This window comes from Schistocerca americana, chromosome 3 (assembly GCF_021461395.2).
Source record: "Schistocerca americana isolate TAMUIC-IGC-003095 chromosome 3, iqSchAmer2.1, whole genome shotgun sequence".
Classification (NCBI taxonomy): Eukaryota; Metazoa; Arthropoda; class Insecta; order Orthoptera; family Acrididae; genus Schistocerca; species Schistocerca americana.
The window spans coordinates 175,130,974-175,149,252 of record NC_060121.1 but is presented as its reverse complement, the minus strand read 5'-3'; the positions used below and the strand labels follow the sequence as shown (position 1 = coordinate 175,149,252).

The 18,279-nt window shown below is 41.7% G+C and overlaps 1 protein-coding gene across 4 annotated transcripts in view; it reads right to left on the bottom strand.

Moving 5' to 3' along the window:
* Positions 1-3,780: 3,780 nt before the first annotated feature.
* Positions 3,781-18,279, bottom strand: part of LOC124606780 (uncharacterized protein KIAA0930 homolog) — a 105,170-nt gene continuing 90,671 nt past the window's right edge. For all 4 annotated transcript variants that reach the window (XM_047138842.1, XM_047138839.1, XM_047138840.1 and 1 more), the window contains one exon: positions 3,781-4,160. In XM_047138842.1, the coding sequence (XP_046994798.1) occupies positions 4,120-4,160 (41 nt within the window). In that variant the 3' untranslated portion in view covers positions 3,781-4,119. The remainder of the gene's footprint in view (positions 4,161-18,279) is intronic.

The following is an 18,279-nucleotide window of genomic DNA, read 5'->3' as shown; positions in this document are numbered from 1 at the left end:
TCCACCTGTTTCTTGGCCACAGTTTGTCAGTGGCCGTTAATGCAGACAGACAGCTTGTTGGTTGTCATGCCTACACAGAATGCAGCACAAAGGTTGCAGCTTAGCTTGTAAATCACATGACTTGTTTCACAGGTAGCCCTGCCTTTGATGGGATAGGTGATGTTCTATGCCTGTTCGCATCCACTAAATCCACCTCTTCGAGTCACATCTGCCGTCCCCCTAATGCTTATCCACCCTTAAATCTGCTACCCACAGTAATATACTTATATTTATTATTGAGTAGTTATTTTCTACTTTGATCCTTGCGACTTCTCGCAAATTTTAGCGAGTTTTCGTCTTCCACTATTGTCATTTTCCTCAGATTTCATTACGTTTTCTTCCCACCCTTGTGCATCCATTTGGTCCTTTTTGTACTTTTCACACGTTATTTGGGTGTATTTTTGTTTAATATTTCAGATGTAATTCTACTTTCTTACGTAATTTTTCGCATTTTTTGCACCACCATGGATCCTTGCTCCTTCCATCTGCGTCAATACAGAAAAGTGTCCTTATCCCTAACCAGATCCCAATTCCACATACTGTTCCTGTGTTGTTGCTTGACTCGTGAAATCCCCCCTAATGGCCTTACCATCAAATTACCCATCTCTGGTTGCCACCCCTCCTTCCATAATGACCTCCACCTGTTCAGATTCTGCCAATCCTTAGCCCTCACCAACATAGTCCTGCAAAACCATATCAACCAAGCCCAATCCTCCTTGCAGTACCTTCTCTCCATCTGCAAAATTCTCCTGCTATATAATACCAAACTCCTGGAACCCATAACACACATTGAAACTCTTGCCCTGCAGGAACATGAGCAACATGCACAACACCACCTCAAAAAGCTCTCCAGCCCACTCACTTCCCACTCCCACCTTGGAGTACCACCATCCACCACTTCTACAACCACCTCCAAACCTCCCCCACACCCCCTCATAGCTGACAAACCCTGTCTTGCAGACCTACTGCATTTACCCGACCCTCCAAAACTCCCTCGCACCACCACACAGAACCCAGAACCTAAACAGACCCACAACACAGTTATGAGCCTTTCCTCCAGAAGCCTTAGTTCCACTAAAATATCAGTCCTTTCCAAAGGCCTCACCTTTCACCCTCATTCCCAAATTCAACCATGCAGGACTAGTTAAAGACCTTCTCTCCTTCTCCTGGTCCCCACAGTGGAAACACTTTTTCGCTACCAACCCAACCATCAGACTCAACCAAAGACCAATGCTGAACCTTGCCTAATTCAGTTCACCCCTCCATCCAACTGTGATCAACCCCCACTGCCTCCAACCGCCCCCCCCCCCCCCCCCCATTAACTTTCCAGAATTTCTTAACCTCGAACCTTGCCTCAACATCATTCCCCAAATCCCTCAACATGCAAACTAACCTTACATCTGCGGGAAGAACCTCAGACCACCATCTAAAAACTGATCCCAACCTTATAATCCTACCTGCTGACAAACGCTCCACCACAGTTGTTTTGAAACGCAAGGACTACGTGGCAGAAGGACTCCGTCAGCTGTCAGATACTTCCACCTACAAACCATACCACAGTGATCCCATTCCAGTAATCCAGCAGGATCTCCAGTCGCTACTCAAATCCTTAGGCCCATCCCAGAACTTCTCCCCAGAGTCCATCTCTCTACTTATCCCTACCACCCACACACTCCCACCTTCTACATGCTTCCTAAAGTCCATGAACCCAACCACCCAGGACGCCCCATTGTAACCGGTTACTGTACCCTGACTGAGAGAATCTCTGCTCTCATACACCAACACCTTCAACCTATTACCCGGAACCTATCCTCCTATATAGAAGATACCAACCATTTCCTCGACTGACTCTCCACAGCCCCTCTCCCTTTACCACACAGTGACCTGCTCGCCACTACTGATGCCACCTCCCTGTACACTAACATTCCTAATCCCCATGGCCTTACTGCTGTCTAACACTACCTTTCCAGATGCCCTAAGGATTCAAAACCAACAGTCTCCATGACCAACTACCTCCTCACCCACAATTACTTCTCCTTTGAAGGCATTACCTACAAACAAATCCAAGGTATGGCTATGGGCACTCACATGGCACCTTCCTACGCTAACTTATTCATGGGCCATCTAGAGGAATCCTTCCTAAAAACCCAGAATCCTAAATCCTCATCTGGTTCAGATTAATTGATGACATCTTTGCTAACTGGATTGAATGTCAGGACACCTTATTCACATTCCTCCAGAACCTCAACAACTTCTTCCCCATTTGCTTCACCTGGTCCTACTCAACCCAAGAAGCCACCTTCCTAGATGTTGACCTTCACCTCAGAGATGGCTACATCAGTACCTCCATCCATATCAAATCTACTAACCACCAGCAATACCTCCACTTTGACAGCTGCCACCCATTCCATAACAAGAAGTCCCTTCCGTACAGCCTAGCCAACCGTGGTCGTCGCATCTGCAGTGCCGAGCATTCCCTCTTGAAATATACTGAGAGGCTCACTGAAGCCTTCACTGAACATAATTATCCTCCCATCCTTGTACAAAAACAAATCATCTGTGCCTTATCTTTCCAGTTTCCCACCACCTACCAAAGTCCCACAGTCCGGAAACAGAGGAGCATTCCCCTCGTAACTCAGTACCATCCAGGACTGGAGCAACTGAATTTCATTCTCCGCCAGGGTTTCAGTTATCTCTCGTCATGTCCTGAAATAGGAAGTGTCCTGCCCGCTATCCTTCCCACCCCTCCTACCGTGGTATTCCGCTGTCCACCAAACCTACACAATATACTCGTCCATCCTTACACAACCCCTGCTCTCAATCCCATACCTAATGGCTCAAGCCCCTGTAATAGACCTAGACGCAAGACCTGTCCCATACATCCTCCTACCACCACCTACTCCAGTCTGGTCACTAACATCAAAGGCAGGGCTACCTGTGAAACCAATCATGTGATTTACAAGCTAAGCTGCAATCTCTGTGCTGCATTTTATGTAGGCATGACAACCAACAAGCTATCTGTCCGCATGAACGGCCACCGACAAACTGTGGCCAAGAAACAAGTGGTCCACCCTGATGCTGAACATGCTGCCAAACATGATATCCCTCATCTTATTCACTGCTACACAGCCAGTGCCATATGGATCCTTCCCACCAACACCAGCTATTCTGAATTTCGCAGGTGGGAACTTTCCCTGTAATACATCCTACGTTCCCGTAACCCTCCTGGTCTCAACCTTTGTTAGTCACTGTCCTCACCCACCCAGCCCCCTCCCTGTTGTTCCCATTCCAGCACTACACAGCCGTCATTTCACTGCCACGCCCAGTCTTTTAATCTCTTCTATTTCTCTCCTTTCCACTACTTACCCCCTTCCCTCTCTGCACCTTCTCTCCTGCCCTCCGTCTAAACTGCAACACTTCACTGCTGACAAATGCCTTAATGGCCGAAAGCTTTAATTGTGTGAATCTTTTTATTGTGCCCGTCACGACTCAGCATCTCCGCTATATGGTGAGTAGCAACTTTTCTTCTCTGGTACTGTTATATCCCATTACCGTATTTGTCGTATAAGAAGGTTTCATGGGTTGGAACTCTGAAGTAAATCTTTGTAATAATACGCAGTCATAAGCTGCTATATTAAGAGTGACACAGTACTTTGTCAGAGTACTATAGAGGCACTGAAGAAGAAAGTAAATCAATAAATAAATGTGCTGCTTCACAAAGATCTTCACAACTGTGAATTCTAAGATTTACAAATTTATTTATTAAATGCAATTATCATGTCAGCATTTTCTCACAACAAAGGCATATTTTAGACCTTATTTAACAAAAAGTGAAATGCAAAGGATATGGAAGATCAGCACATACTTATAAAAGTCAATAAGTATATTGTTCTATACTACATTGCACTTCTAAATGACTTAATTCTCAATTCCTTACATCAACACACGACACACCATTCAAAGATACATCTATAAAATTCTTTGGCAACAGGATGAGCAGTAACAAAGGAACACATTTTGTCCAGCACTGTCCACATCTTCTTCTGCTTTGTACTGTATGATCACATACAGAAAGTGTTGCTAGAAAGTTAAAATGGGACCCTCTCGATGATCCAAAATGTCTGGAAAAGAAACAAAATGCGTGCTGATTAAAAAAAATAACAACAACATTATTGGAAGCAGCAGTGCTAGAAAAGTATCTCAAATATTATTTATTACTACAGATGCACTTTCCTTTACGGAAAAGACTGATCTGCAACACGCCCTCCCCCTTGGCTGTGAAGTGTGAGTCATGTCCGAGTGGCAGAATTCGGTATCCTTTCAGGGTAAAAGCAGTGTAAGAGAAGAGATAGGATGCAGCTTCTATCCCATTACCTGTAAGTATGAAGGACAGCCTGAATTGGTGATGTACAGGAGCCAGCGTGACACACTTTTACAGGTGGAAATTCATCCACAACCTGTGTCAAGTCACAGAGGTTACAGAATGGGTAATGTAAATATAATCTTTGCAGTAATAGTAGAACCATCAGTTAGGTGCTCCTTGAATTTCTTTCAGTGTGTAATATTTAACTTTAAAATGTGGTGACTGATATCAGTAATGTGTAAAGTTGGATATTTATCCAAACTTTTATTATTAAAATAGACACAAATTTATGCTTGATATGTGTAGTATATTGAGCAAGCAATAAAGGAAACAAAAGAAAAATTCAGAGTAGGTGTTAAAATCTATGGAGATGAAATAAAAACTTTGAGGTTCACCGATGACATTGTAATTCTGCCAGAGACAGCAAAGCACTTGGAAGAGCAGCTGAACGGAATGGACAGTGTCTTGAAAGGAGGATATAAGATGAACATCAACAAAAGCAAAGCGAGGATTTGGAATGTAGTCAGATCAAGTCGGGTGATGCTAAGGGAATTAGATTAGGAAATGAGACACTTAAAGTAGTAAAGGAGTTTTGCTATTTGGAGAGCAAAATAACTGATGATGATAGAAGTAGAGAGGATATAAAATGTAGACTGGCAATGGCAAGGAAAGCGTTTCTGAACAAGAGAAATTTGTTAACATTGAGGATAGATTTATGTGACAGGAAGTCGTTTCTGAAAGTATTTGTATGGAGTGTAGCCATGTATGGAAGTGAAACATGGATGATAAATAGTTTGGACAAGAAGAGAATAGAAGCTTTCGAAATGTGGTGCTACAGAAGAATGCTGAAGATTAGATAGGTAGATCACATAACTAATGAGGAGGTATTTAATAGGATGGGAGAAAAGAGGAGTTTGTGGCACAACTTGACTAGAAGAAGGAATCGGTTGGTAGGACATGTTCCGAGGCATCAAGGGATCACCAATTTAGTACTGGAGGGCAGCATGGAGGGTAAAAATCGTAGAGGGAGACCAAGAGATGAATACACTAAGCAGATTCAGAAGGATGTAGGTTGCAGTAGATACTGGGGGATGAAGAAGCCTGCACAGGATTGAGTAGCATGGAGAGCTGCATCAAACCAGTCTCAGAACTGAAGATCACAACAACAACAACAACAACAATAACAACAACAACGTGTAGTAACTTCAACAAACATACTGGTTTCAATCAAGAGATCAGGAAGTGATTTTCATTGTGAAAGTGGACTGTTGGTTTGAGCAGCTGAAGTGAGTGATATTTAGGACACCATCAGGTACAGTCCTCACCCATTGCTGAAACCATGAAGACATTCTACAGCTTGCTGGATAGCAACTGTTGATGGAAAACTAACTTTCACTGAGAAGCTGACAAGTAATGTTGGAATAAGAACAAAGCGCAATAAAAATTACACAAATGTGATTTTGCTCTTTAAACAAAATGAGGGACACAGACTATAACTGCAATAGAAGCTTGTACAAAGTTGTGTAAGCTTGGCCACTTGCACAAGCATCCGGCTATACATCATTATAATGAGTTTTTAAGTGTTGGTTTCAAATTCAACAACTGTTTTCCACTGTACTGCACTGCACTGGGTAATATCTTGAGTATTTGCTGAAAGACACACTGTATCATTGTGGTCAGCGATTCATTTTTTCTGTGTACTAGAAATTAATGTGCATCAATGGGTGTGGGTATGCAACCTGGGAAATTTCTGCTAATGAGAATGTGGAGTGAGTGTGTTTAAATTAAGTGTGTTTAAATTTTGTGTTGTCTACAAGGTATCCCATTGATATACAGTCATTTTTAACAGCTAACATCTAGTCTAAGGAGTCTATAGTGTTATTCACGTGAGTCAAATTTTCAGCGGGTAGGATCTCTAATGGCAGGATGGGTAAGTAAATTAATGTGTGGGAGATACATAGGTTGGTGGTTCCAGTGATGGTTTTGGGTAATCAAAAAGATAGTACAGAATTATCACACTGGGTGCCTGAAATAAAACAACTCCTTGTTTTGCATTCCTTTTTCGATACCCTAATCAAATACTCTCCAAAAGAAGCAATTCATGGAAAGTTTTGTAATTCCAGTTGTATCTAAAAAGTGATTTTGTATAATACATTAAATTTCATAAAATTTATTATTTCATTTATTTACTTGTATATCATGTTCGTCCAATATATGCTAGCATTATTTTGCATTTACTAATTAATCCATAATTAAGAAAAATTAGGTTCACATTGTTGTTTTTCACTATTTAGTATAATGTGATTTGTATCTTATGTAAAAATCTTTTATATTGTATACGCCAGTTTAGGCATAAAATATGAAAGGATTTGTATACAGTTATTCATAATAAACTTGAACTTGTAATTTTTAAAATTATAAATTTGCACTCTAGTTTTGTTAACTTCATTGTTAAGAACATATAAATCAGGGGAGCAGAAGGCTCAGAAAAGCTCAGTAGGAGACAGTTCACAGACGTGACCACTGTGTCACATATCAATGTAATAATATACTTGTTTTACTACAGCTTTGTGACTATGTAGCCTGTTATGTGGAGTGGTCTCCCACCAAGAATTTGTGGAGCTTGTCATTAACAAACCACTATAAAATGACTTGGTGCCTGGATTATTTCATGGAATTCACTTAACAAGATCCAGGATTCCGATGAAATGGACCGGGACGACAACTTCAGGAGTAGCGGCAGGAAGCAGATTACTCCGAGTTACACCAAACTAAGATATCTATAAGCAATGAACTAAACTTTATATGTCACTGCAGAACTAATAACTAAAGTGTAATGTTTGGAAACTGTTCTATGAGTAAACATATGTATTTGTCTCAAAGTTATCTTTGAGTGGTGGAGGCGAGAGTGTAACAAAGACACCGCCATGATCCCATGTTCCTGATGTCATTGGAACAGAAGTATAAGAACAAACTTTTCAAATTCTCTGTTTAATCAAATAATCTTTCAATGATTATTTTTGTTGTATTTTTGCCGCAATTCCAGGACAACCCCCTCCCCAATGCAAAAAAATTCATAACATGCCACTGATTAAGATACCTTCTGTGTGCTCTGTAATGTCCTTGCACATAAAAAGTAAAAATAATAACCCTTTGGGTTGCCATAGAGTACAACATAGAGTATAACCAATGCAGACCTACTCTTCGGAAGAATTCTCTTTTGCGTGTGATTACCATTTTTGGACATTCCGTCGCAGAGCAGAAAAAGGTGAACTCACTTGACCTGCGGACGGCGTGTACCCAAAGTGAATGACAAATGGTTATCAGCCCAGCTCAGCAGTGCAGTATTTCCCACATGAGGAGCAGTGCATGGGTCTTTTGTGTCTAATGCTATCATCATCTTTCAAGAATAAACTGATAAAGCCAAAAATCTTTATCTGGAAAACTAAAGGCCCACGACTAACTTGCACACATATATAACTCCTTCAGCGTTGACTAAACATGCACTCTTCAGAGTAATTACATATCATACAATGTGACATTGATGTTTCCCTATTCGCATGTGCACAAACATGGTGAATAAATATTTTGCTTAACAGTTCCTTCAGCCTAACATAAACAAAATGTTTCCATTACATTCAATTGTTTGCCTCTTTCATTCAAAGTTCACTGTAACACAGAAGAACCAACATACAAAATAATAGGACATTGCAATTATAACATTGTACCACAACTCTGTCATATCTTAACACATTGATTACATTTTGTAATTAGAGTATCATACATAGCATCATCGTCACTTCCTAACTATAGGAATCTCAACCTCAGCTGCCTACATGATTTTAGCCATAATAGTTATTGCTTACTACTACTTCAAGCAGAAAATTGCTCTAATTCCAACCCTTCCAACCTTCAACCTGTGGGTCCAAACCGGTAATAATGGCACCAACAAGAGACAGTCTGAGAAAGAACAGAATCAACTGTGAATGAAAAATCTGTGTGAGCTAAGGACTAGTGAAGTCAAAAAGAAGTGTACATAGTGTTAAGGGCAAAGTGGGGACAAAAAATGTAAATACTTGTAAATAAACCAGTACTTATGTTACAGCCAGTTTTCAATGGAAATCCAGAGACTGGATTTTTCTTAGGAGGGTGGAATTGTATCAGGATAAACTATAGCAGTACTTGGAGCAGGAGCTGGAGTGTCAGAGCACCGGACATCGTCAGGTGCTGGCCATCAACTATTGTGATCAGTAACTCTCAAGCAGAAGCACCCAAATCCATGACACTGTACTGGGTATCAGTGCCCTGGGGCTAGCCTTCGAGGAGTCACTCTGGTTTGATTGGCTTCTGTGTGACAACTGTCACTCCAGTCATTTCTTCTGTTCCAGAACAGTTTCCTAGTGACACAGAAATGCCAGCCTTCTGTGAACTCAATGCTGATAAGTTGCATTTAACACCTTCCCAAACCAGCTATCATCATCATCATCATCATTCAAAGCCATATTGGCGATGATGCTGCCACTATTGTTGCCAGGGTACAAAACTCTGCCTGCTGCTTGAGTGCTCTGTAGCCCTCTTTGGACTACGTCATGGGGTATCCCGCCATTGCTGCCTCTGCCAAAATATCAACATGAGACTTCCATGTTCTGCACCACTGGATATGGCACAGTTTGCTGCCTCACAGCAGCTATGTTGCTCCGGTATGACGCAGACCAGAAAACACGAGCCTTCTCTTGAACCTGCAGCCACAGCAGAGGAGACTGAAGTGCTATTATATGCACACTGGGCCGAAAGTTTGTGCACTGCGAGATGCTGAACAATAAGTTCACCTTGTTCACCATCTACACTAGTAGCCAGAAGGTCCAATCATTGTAAAAATGCAATAATAAAGAACATCCCGTATCTACAGTCTCCCTTCTCCTGTTGCACTTGCATCCATCTTTGACACAGAACCACCGCCCACACTCAGTTACCCTGTTATATTGAGTTTTAAAGCATTAGTATAAAATTCACAAACTGTTCTGCACTGCTCTGCACTACACTACACAGAGCAACTTCCTGAATATTTGCTGAAAGTCACACTGCACCACTGTGGTCAGTGATTCATTGTTTCTGCATATTAGTGATTACCGTGTATGAATGGGTATGTGTATGCAAGCTGAGAATATATTAGGGTAATCCCAAAAGAAAGATCTCCTATTTTTTTTATAAGTGCAAAGACCTGTTTATTTCTACAATGGTTTATATCAGTTTACAGCTTGAACATTTAGCTATTTCTCAACATAATCACCATTTCTGCCGATGCATTTTTGTAAATGCTGTGGAAGTTTTTGTATGCCCATGCCATACCAGCTCGCCGCCATGCTGTTCAGAAAGTTATGAACCTCTTCTTTCACGTCATCGTCAGAGGTTGCCCGTTTGAGTTTTTTCAGAGTCTCACAGTACCCGTCAGCGTTAATTGTGGTCCCAGCAATTTAGCTCCAATGACGAGGTGAAAGAAGAGGTTCATAACTTTCTGAACAGCATGGCAGCAAGCTGGTATGACATGGGCATACAAAAACTTCCACAGCGTCTACAAAAATGCATCAACAGAAATGGTGATCATGTCGAAAAATAGCTAAATGTTCAAGTTGTAAACTGATGTAAACCATTGTAGAAACAAACAGATCTATGTACTTATAAAAAAAATTGGAGATCTTACTTTTGGGATTACCCTCGTATGTGCAGACTCCAACTTGTACAAAATGTTATCAGTGGGTTAAGAAATGACAGAGTTGTGTCACAGCAACATAATTGCAATGTTCTACAATTTTGTCTGGTCCTACATTGTTTCATCTGTGTTAACAGTGGATTCTGAAGCATTTAGTCAAGGGCAACATTGAAAGAGAGTAACTTTTATTTTTGTGTGGAACACAATCTCTGCCGCACTGAGTTCAATAGCTAAAGTATATATTAAACAGGCTTCTTCACTGATGAGACTATTCAAACAGGCATGTCGTTGCTATGAAAATTAATTACCAAGAGATGCAGATAGTGACAGTGGCTTCCACAGGCCCAACAATTTCCATCAGAGCTTAGTGACTATAAGTGGCACATTGCTTGTCACAGTAAATGATCTGTTCAGTTTTTTCATCCATAATTACATGCGAAAGAACTAACGAAATAAACCATCTGGGAAAAAGATTGGTTGTTGGTTGGTTGTTTTGGGGAAGAAGACCAGACAGCGAGGTCATCTTTCTCATCAGATTAAGGAAGGACGGGGAAGGAAGTCGGCCGTGCCCTTTCACAGGAACCATCCCGGCATTTGCCTGGAGCGATTTAGGGAAATCACGGAAAACCTAAATCAGGATAGCCGGACACAGGATTGAACCGTCATCCTCCCGAACGTGAGTCCAGTGTGCTAGCCACTGCGCCACCTTGCTCGGTGGGCAAAAAGAAATAATAATAATAATAATAATCTGTAACACAGTTCTGCACTGAGTGGTTTTAAGCTGAGTGTATGACCTGAACTAGAGCTATAGCAATTCTGTAATAGTCTAAGCTGCAGCTTTCTAAACTTATGCAGGAGTTGCCTGGTCCTCAAAACCAGGCTGTTCCAATGCTTCCCTCTGAAGCACTGGTTACAGCGAACACCCTCGGCTTAGCTGCTAGCAGGTAAGGACAGACATTTGGAACGGCCACCACTGAACTATGACGAAGTGATAAATTCACCTCGCATGCCACCTACCCTATCCTTCTATCGCCCACCAGACTCATCTCCTGATGAAACAGAAAACTTTAGAGAAAACCTCAGTTCACTTGTAAGGAAGTTTCCCAATCATACTGTAATCATTGGTGGGGACTTGAATCATCCAACAATTAACTGGGAAAATTACAATTTTGTTAGTGGTGGGCATGATAAGACAGTCTGTGAGACATTACTAAATGCCTACGTTGAAAACTACATACAACAGATCACTAAGGACACCACTCGTGATGGAAATATATTAGATCTAACAGGGAACAAATAGAACTGGTCCATGTGAGGATGTTCACACTGAAACTGATATCAGTGACTATGACATGGTTGTGGCAACAATGATTACCAAAGTTCAAAAACAAATATATATATATATATATATATATATATATATATATATATATATATATATATATATATATAGTAAACTAGATTAAAAAAATCAGTAGTGTCATATCTAAATAAGGAACCCAAAACTTTCAACAAGGGGCAGGAGCACGTAGAGGAACAATGAGTCAAGTTTAAAAGAACAATTGACCATGCACTGAAGATATGTACTCAGTAGAACAGTTCATAATGGGAGGGAACCTCTACAGTACACAGTCACTGTAAAGACACTTCCAAAGAAAGAGAGATTACTGCGTAATAGGTGTAAAACAAAGCATAGGGCAATAGGTAGAGAGATGCTGAATGAAACATAACTGGCTGTCGAGAGAGTAATATGTGATGCCTTCAATGACTACTGCAGCAGAATATGGCCAAATGATCTTTCACAGAAACCAAAGAAATTCTAATTGTATGTAAATGCAGTTAGTGGCACCAAAATTTGTTTCCAGGAACTGAAATTGAAGGTAGTAAGCTGAAATGCTTAATACCATTTTCAAACACTCCTTTACAAAGGAAAACCCGTGAGAATTGCCCCAATTAAATCTTCGTACCACTGAAAATATGAGTGAAATCAGTATTAGTGTAAGTGGTGTTGAAAAACAACTGAAATCATTAAAATTGAACAAAGCTGCAGGGTCCGATGGAATTTCTATCACATTCTATACTAAATCTGCGACTGGGTTCACCCTTCTTTTAACTATAATCTATGCAGATCCCTCAAATAAAAAACTGTATGAATTCTTGGAAAAAAGCACAGGACACATTCATGTACACGAAGGGTTGTAGAAGTGATTCACAAAACTATCGTCCAATCAATTAGAATTTTAGAAGATATTCCGAGCTCAAACACATTGAGGTATCTTGAACAGAATGACCAATGTCAACCAGCATAGATTCCCAAAACATCAGTCACGTCACACCCAACTTGCTCTTTTCCCTGAAAGCTTTAAGTTTTGCATCAAGACAATCAGGTAGACACACTAATTTTTTATTTCCGAAAAGCACTGACTCACTACCACACCTACATTTACTGTCAAAAGTATGACACATGGGTATCAAGTAAAATTTGTGACTGGATTCAGGACTTTCTGGTAGGAAGAATGCAGCACGTTACCTTGCACGGAGAGTTATCATCATATGAAATACTTTTGGATGTTCCACAGGAAATTGTATTGGGACCTTTGCTCTTCATGATGTACACTCCTGGAAATTGAAATAAGAACACCGTGAATTCATTGTCCCAGGAAGGGGAAACTTTATTGACACATTCCTGGGGTCAGATACATCACATGATCACACTGACAGAACCACAGGCACATAGACACAGGCAACAGAGCATGCACAATGTCGGCACTAGTACAGTGTATATCCACCTTTCGCAGCAATGCAGGCTGCTATTCTCCCATGGAGACGATCGTAGAGATGCTGGATGGAGTCCTGTGGAATGGCTTGCCATGCCATTTCCACCTGGCGCCTCAGTTGGACCAGCGTTCGTTCTGGACGTGCAAACCGCGTGAGACGACGCTTCATCCAGTCCCAAACATGCTCAGTGGGGGACAGATCCGGAGATCTTGCTGGCCAGGGTAGTTGACTTACACCTTCTAGAGCACGTTGGGTGGCACGGGATACATGCGGATGTGCATTGTCCTGTTGGAACAGCAAGTTCCCTTGCCGGTCTAGGAATGGTAGAACGATGGGTTCGATGACGGTTTGGATGTACCGTGCACTATTCAGTGTCCCCTCGACGATCACCAGTGGTGTACGGCCAGTGTAGGAGATCGCTCCCCACACCATGATGCCGGGTGTTGGCCCTGTGTGCCTCGGTCGTATGCAGTCCTGATTGTGGCGCTCACCTGCACGGCGCCAAACACGCATACGACCATCATTGGCACCAAGGCAGAAGCGACTCTCATCGCTGAAGACGACACGTCTCCATTTGTCCCTCCATTCACGCCTGTCGCGACACCACTGGAGGCGGGCTGCACGATGTTGGGGCGTGAGCGGAAGACGGCCTAACGGTGTGCGGGACCGTAGCCCAGCTTCATGGAGACGGTTGCGAATGGTCCTCGCCGATACCCCAGGAGCAACAGTGTCCCTAATTTGCTGGGAAGTGGCGGTGCGGTCCCCTACGGCACTGCGTAGGATCCTACGGTCTTGGCGTGCATCCGTGCGTCGCTGCGGTCCGGTCCCAGGTCGACGGGCACGTGCACCTTCCGCCGACCACTGGCGACAACATCGATGTACTGTGGAGACCTCACGCCCCGCGTGTTGAGCAATTCGGCGGTACGTCCACCCGGCCTCCCGCATGCCCACTATACGCCCTCGCTCAAAGTCCGTCAACTGCACATACGGTTCACGTCCACGCTGTCGCGGCATGCTACCAGTGTTCAAGACTGCGATGGAGCTCCGTATGCCACGGCAAACTGGCTGACACTGACGGTGGCGGTGCACAAATGCTGCGCAGCTAGCGCCATTCGACGGCCAACACCGCGGTTCCTGGTGTGTCCGCTGTGCCGTGCGTGTGATCATTGCTTGTACAGCCCTCTCGCAGTGTCCGGAGCAAGTATGGTGGGTCTGATACACCGGTGTCAATGTGTTCTTTTTTCCATTTCCAGGAGTGTATATTAATGATCTTGCACACAACATTAATAGTAACATCAGGCTTTTTGCAGATATGCAGTTATCTATAATGAAGTACTATCTGACAGAAGCTGCGTAAATATTCAGTCATTTCTTGATCAGATTTTAAAGTGGTGCAAAGACTGGCAACTTGCTTTAAATGTTCAGAAATATAGAATTGTGCACTTCACAAAACAAAACAAAATGTTGTATCCTATGGCTATAATATCAACAGGTCACTGCTGCAATTGGCCAGCTCATGCAAATGAATACCTGTGTGTAACACTTTGTCGGGATATGAAATGGAATGATCCCATGGATAAAGCAGGTAGTACGCGGGTGGTTTGAAAAGTTCTCAGAATGGAATAGAAAAAAAAGTACTTACATCACTGAAACTTTTTTTTATTTTTTGGTTTAGTCTCCTTGTAGATTAATTCACTTGGTCCAATGATATTCCAGTGCCGTGATCCTATCTTGAAAATGAGTTTCCTCCAGGCCTGCAAAATAGTTGTCAAGTCCTGCTAACAATTCTCCGTTTCATGTGAATCTTCGTCCACCACGAAAAATTTTCAGTTTTGGAAAGAGATGGAAGTCTGATGGAGCCGTATCAGGTGCATAAGGTGGGTGTGGCAACAATTCATACCTTAGTTCCTATAATTCTCCTATGGTGACGGCACGTGTGTGGGCATGCATTGTCTTGATGGAAGATGACTTTCTTCCTTGCTAAATCTGGCCTTCTTTCATGTATCTTTTGTTGCAATTTGTCCAGGAGGTTAGCATAGCATTCTCCAGTAATTGTTTTCCCAGTGGGGAGGTAACCTATAAACAGAATTCCCTTCGCATCCCAGAACATGGATGCTATGACCTTTCTCGCTGAAGGAATTGTCTTTGCTTTCTTTGGTGGCAGAAAAATCAGCATATTTCCACTGCTTTGACTGTTATTTTGTCTCTGGGGCTAGTAGTACACCCAACTTTCATCTTTGGTCACAAACTGGCACAAAAAATCTTGTTCATTTCTCCTAAACCGGGCCAGACATTGTTCCCATATGTACATTCTCATGCGTTTTTGATCCAGCGTCAAGAGTCGTGGCACCCATTTTCCAGATAATTTTTTAATTTATAATTCTTCAGTTAAAATGTGATATACACTTTCAGATGATATCTGTTAAGCATGAGCAATTTCATGCACTTTTAATCGGTGATCCTCCATGACCATTTTGTGCACTTCTGAAATGATTTTTGAAGTCGTGACACATCTTGGCCAAACTTCTCAGTTCTCCCAACCAAATTTAAATTCATTTGACTGCTTGGAAACAGTTGAATATGAAGGAGCAGAGTCCCCCACTGTATTCTGGAAATTGGCATGAATGTCCTTTGCTTTGATACCTTTCTTTACAAAGTACTTAATCACTGCTCAGATCTTGATTTTTTGCATCTTAGCAAATCACTAAGCGGGAACAACAATAGAGCACTACAGTCTTTACAGGCAACAGTCCAATGAATATCACATGAACAGCTCATTGCGCTAGTGCTGACCTCTTGTGGTAATTCCGAGGACTTTTCAAACCAACCTTGTAAACTTTAGTTTATTGGTGGTATACAGGGGAAGTGCAATCAGTCTACAAAGGAAATTCCTTACAAATCACACATGTCACTGGTTCTAGAATATTGCTCAAGTGTGTGTTACCTGTAACAAATAGGATTAATTGGGGATTGAACATATACAGAGAAGTGTAGCACAAATGGTCCCAGATTCATTTCATCCATGGTAGTGTGTCACTGAGGTACTGAAGGTACTGAAATGGAAGACTCTTGAAGATAGATGTACAGAATACCGAGAATGTCTGTTACAAACTTTCAAGAACTGGTCTAAATAATGACTCTAGGCATATACTATAGCCCCTCATATTGCTTACACAGGGATTGTGAGGATAAGATTAGAATAATTATGGCACTCACAGAGGCATTCAATAAATCATTCTTTCCATGCTCCATAATCAAATGGATCAGAAAGAAACCCTAGTAATTGGTACAATGGAACATCCCCTCTGCAATGCACCTCATGGTGGTTTGCAGAATACTGATGTAGATGAAGATAATAACTGGACCACACAGTTTCTGGGCAAGCCACGCAATACACTGCCCTTGCCTGCTCCCGCTCTAGAGTTGGATATCTTCTATCCACCCCCCCCCCCCCCCTCCCCCACCCCCCTCCCATTCCAGCAGTTTTTCTCCCTTCTCTGTTTCCCTCCTCACTTTTCACAAGTCCACAGTCCTACTCGAGTCTCAGACATCTGTCCTGCCCCTTACCTCCCAAGTTTGCCTCCATAGTCCTTTCCCCCCACTTTGCTTACTCTTCTCACCCCACCCCCCTTCCTAGCACCACTCTCCTCTTCCTTCCCACTCCCTTGCGGCAGCACAGCCTTTCAATGCTGCACTCAGTACCTCTGTCCCTGGCTCTGGTATGTCCCTCCACATCCCCACAGGCAGCATTACTGCATCTTCCCTCACTCCTATACTGCTTTCCTTCCCCCTCCCTACCCCATGCCTGTTTTGTATCTCCACTACCCATCCCAGCCAAGGTCACTACTTGCTGCAGTCGAACCTCAGCAACATGAGACCATTCCACTCCCTACGTTCTGGGTTGATGATGACAGCCATATTGTATTAGACAGCTCATGTGTACAGTCACAGAGTTTAATAATGGATCACATATCTTAATGACCGATGCCGCAACTGTATAATTCTTTTTTAACATTTATTCTAAAGGACTCAGCTGTAATTAGTCGCACTTCATAACTACTTCCAACCACATTTAATGATCATCTTCAGATTTGAAAGTAAATATAATAAGACATTAAGAAATAATTATTTCAATAAACAATAATGACTGAAAATATTTAAAATTATTATTAAAGTTGTGCCTGTTTAATCATGAGTTGTGGAAAGTAAAAATTCTTTCTAAGGAACACAAAATAAAAGAAAAACCACCATAGAACACTTGTGACAGCATTCTGTGGCATCTTGCATTTCCATCATACAGGTCCATTTGTCATGGATGACAGAGGAAGGTGAGAGGAAGGATGGAGGAGGGGGTGGGGGTGGGGGAGATGAGGAAATGTGCAGTATTAAAAAAATAACAAAGACATTGTCTAAAAGATGTAATACAATTAATTTAAAACTAATAAGTAATTTAGATAATGCACCTAACACACACATGATACATCTTGTTAAAATATGTATTTACAGTAAAACATTGATCTAAAACACAGTGCACGCAGTTTCCACCAGAGGGCATCTAAGGTTTGTCTTCCACCTGTGCACACCGGGCTCAATCTGCCTTCGGCCACGTTGCCAGCATGTGCAGCAGGCTGCTAAGATGATCATCTGTGGAATAGTGCTGTAGCAAAGCTGGAGAGTTGCTGTTGGCTGGGGCATCTGAGTATGTTGCAAAAATTCATGAAGTCTCACAGCAGACTGACTATTTCTTCTGGTTCTTTCAAGTGGTGTCCATATATTTCAAGCATTAACAGGAAACCTACTTACACACATCTCATTATGACAACAACATCATGGTATCCAACTATACACAAGATGGCATATTTTAGTTCCTTAATTAATGGATTACTTAAGCTACCATTCAGTGAGCAGGATAAGAAAATTAAAAAGCCATTCTTAAGCAATTTGCTGTTACGTAATGGTTACATGACTGAAATAGTCACTAAAATGTTTCCAGAAATTAAAATAGAGTACATGGAAAGGGCAGTACTATTACATTAATACTTACAGTGTTAGTCTTAAGTAGCTGCCATTGCCTGTGAGCCGGCTAAAATATCTACAATTTCTTTTTAAAGTTATAATTTGTGTGTGTGTGTAAATATGTAGTTGGAATTTCAAAACATTTTCAGGCTTATTAGACTTTCTACTTTAAATACACATATTTTGCTATTGCTAGTGTTAAATCTTGAATACACAGATGAAACTTTAGTTTAACAGTAATTATTGCTGAAAAAATAGAAAAGTAATTCTAGTATTCAAATATGTAAGGAAACACGTGATCTTTCTGTCAAATATGTATGGAAACATGCAATCTTTCAGTCAAGTACGTAAAGAAACACATGATCTTCCTGTT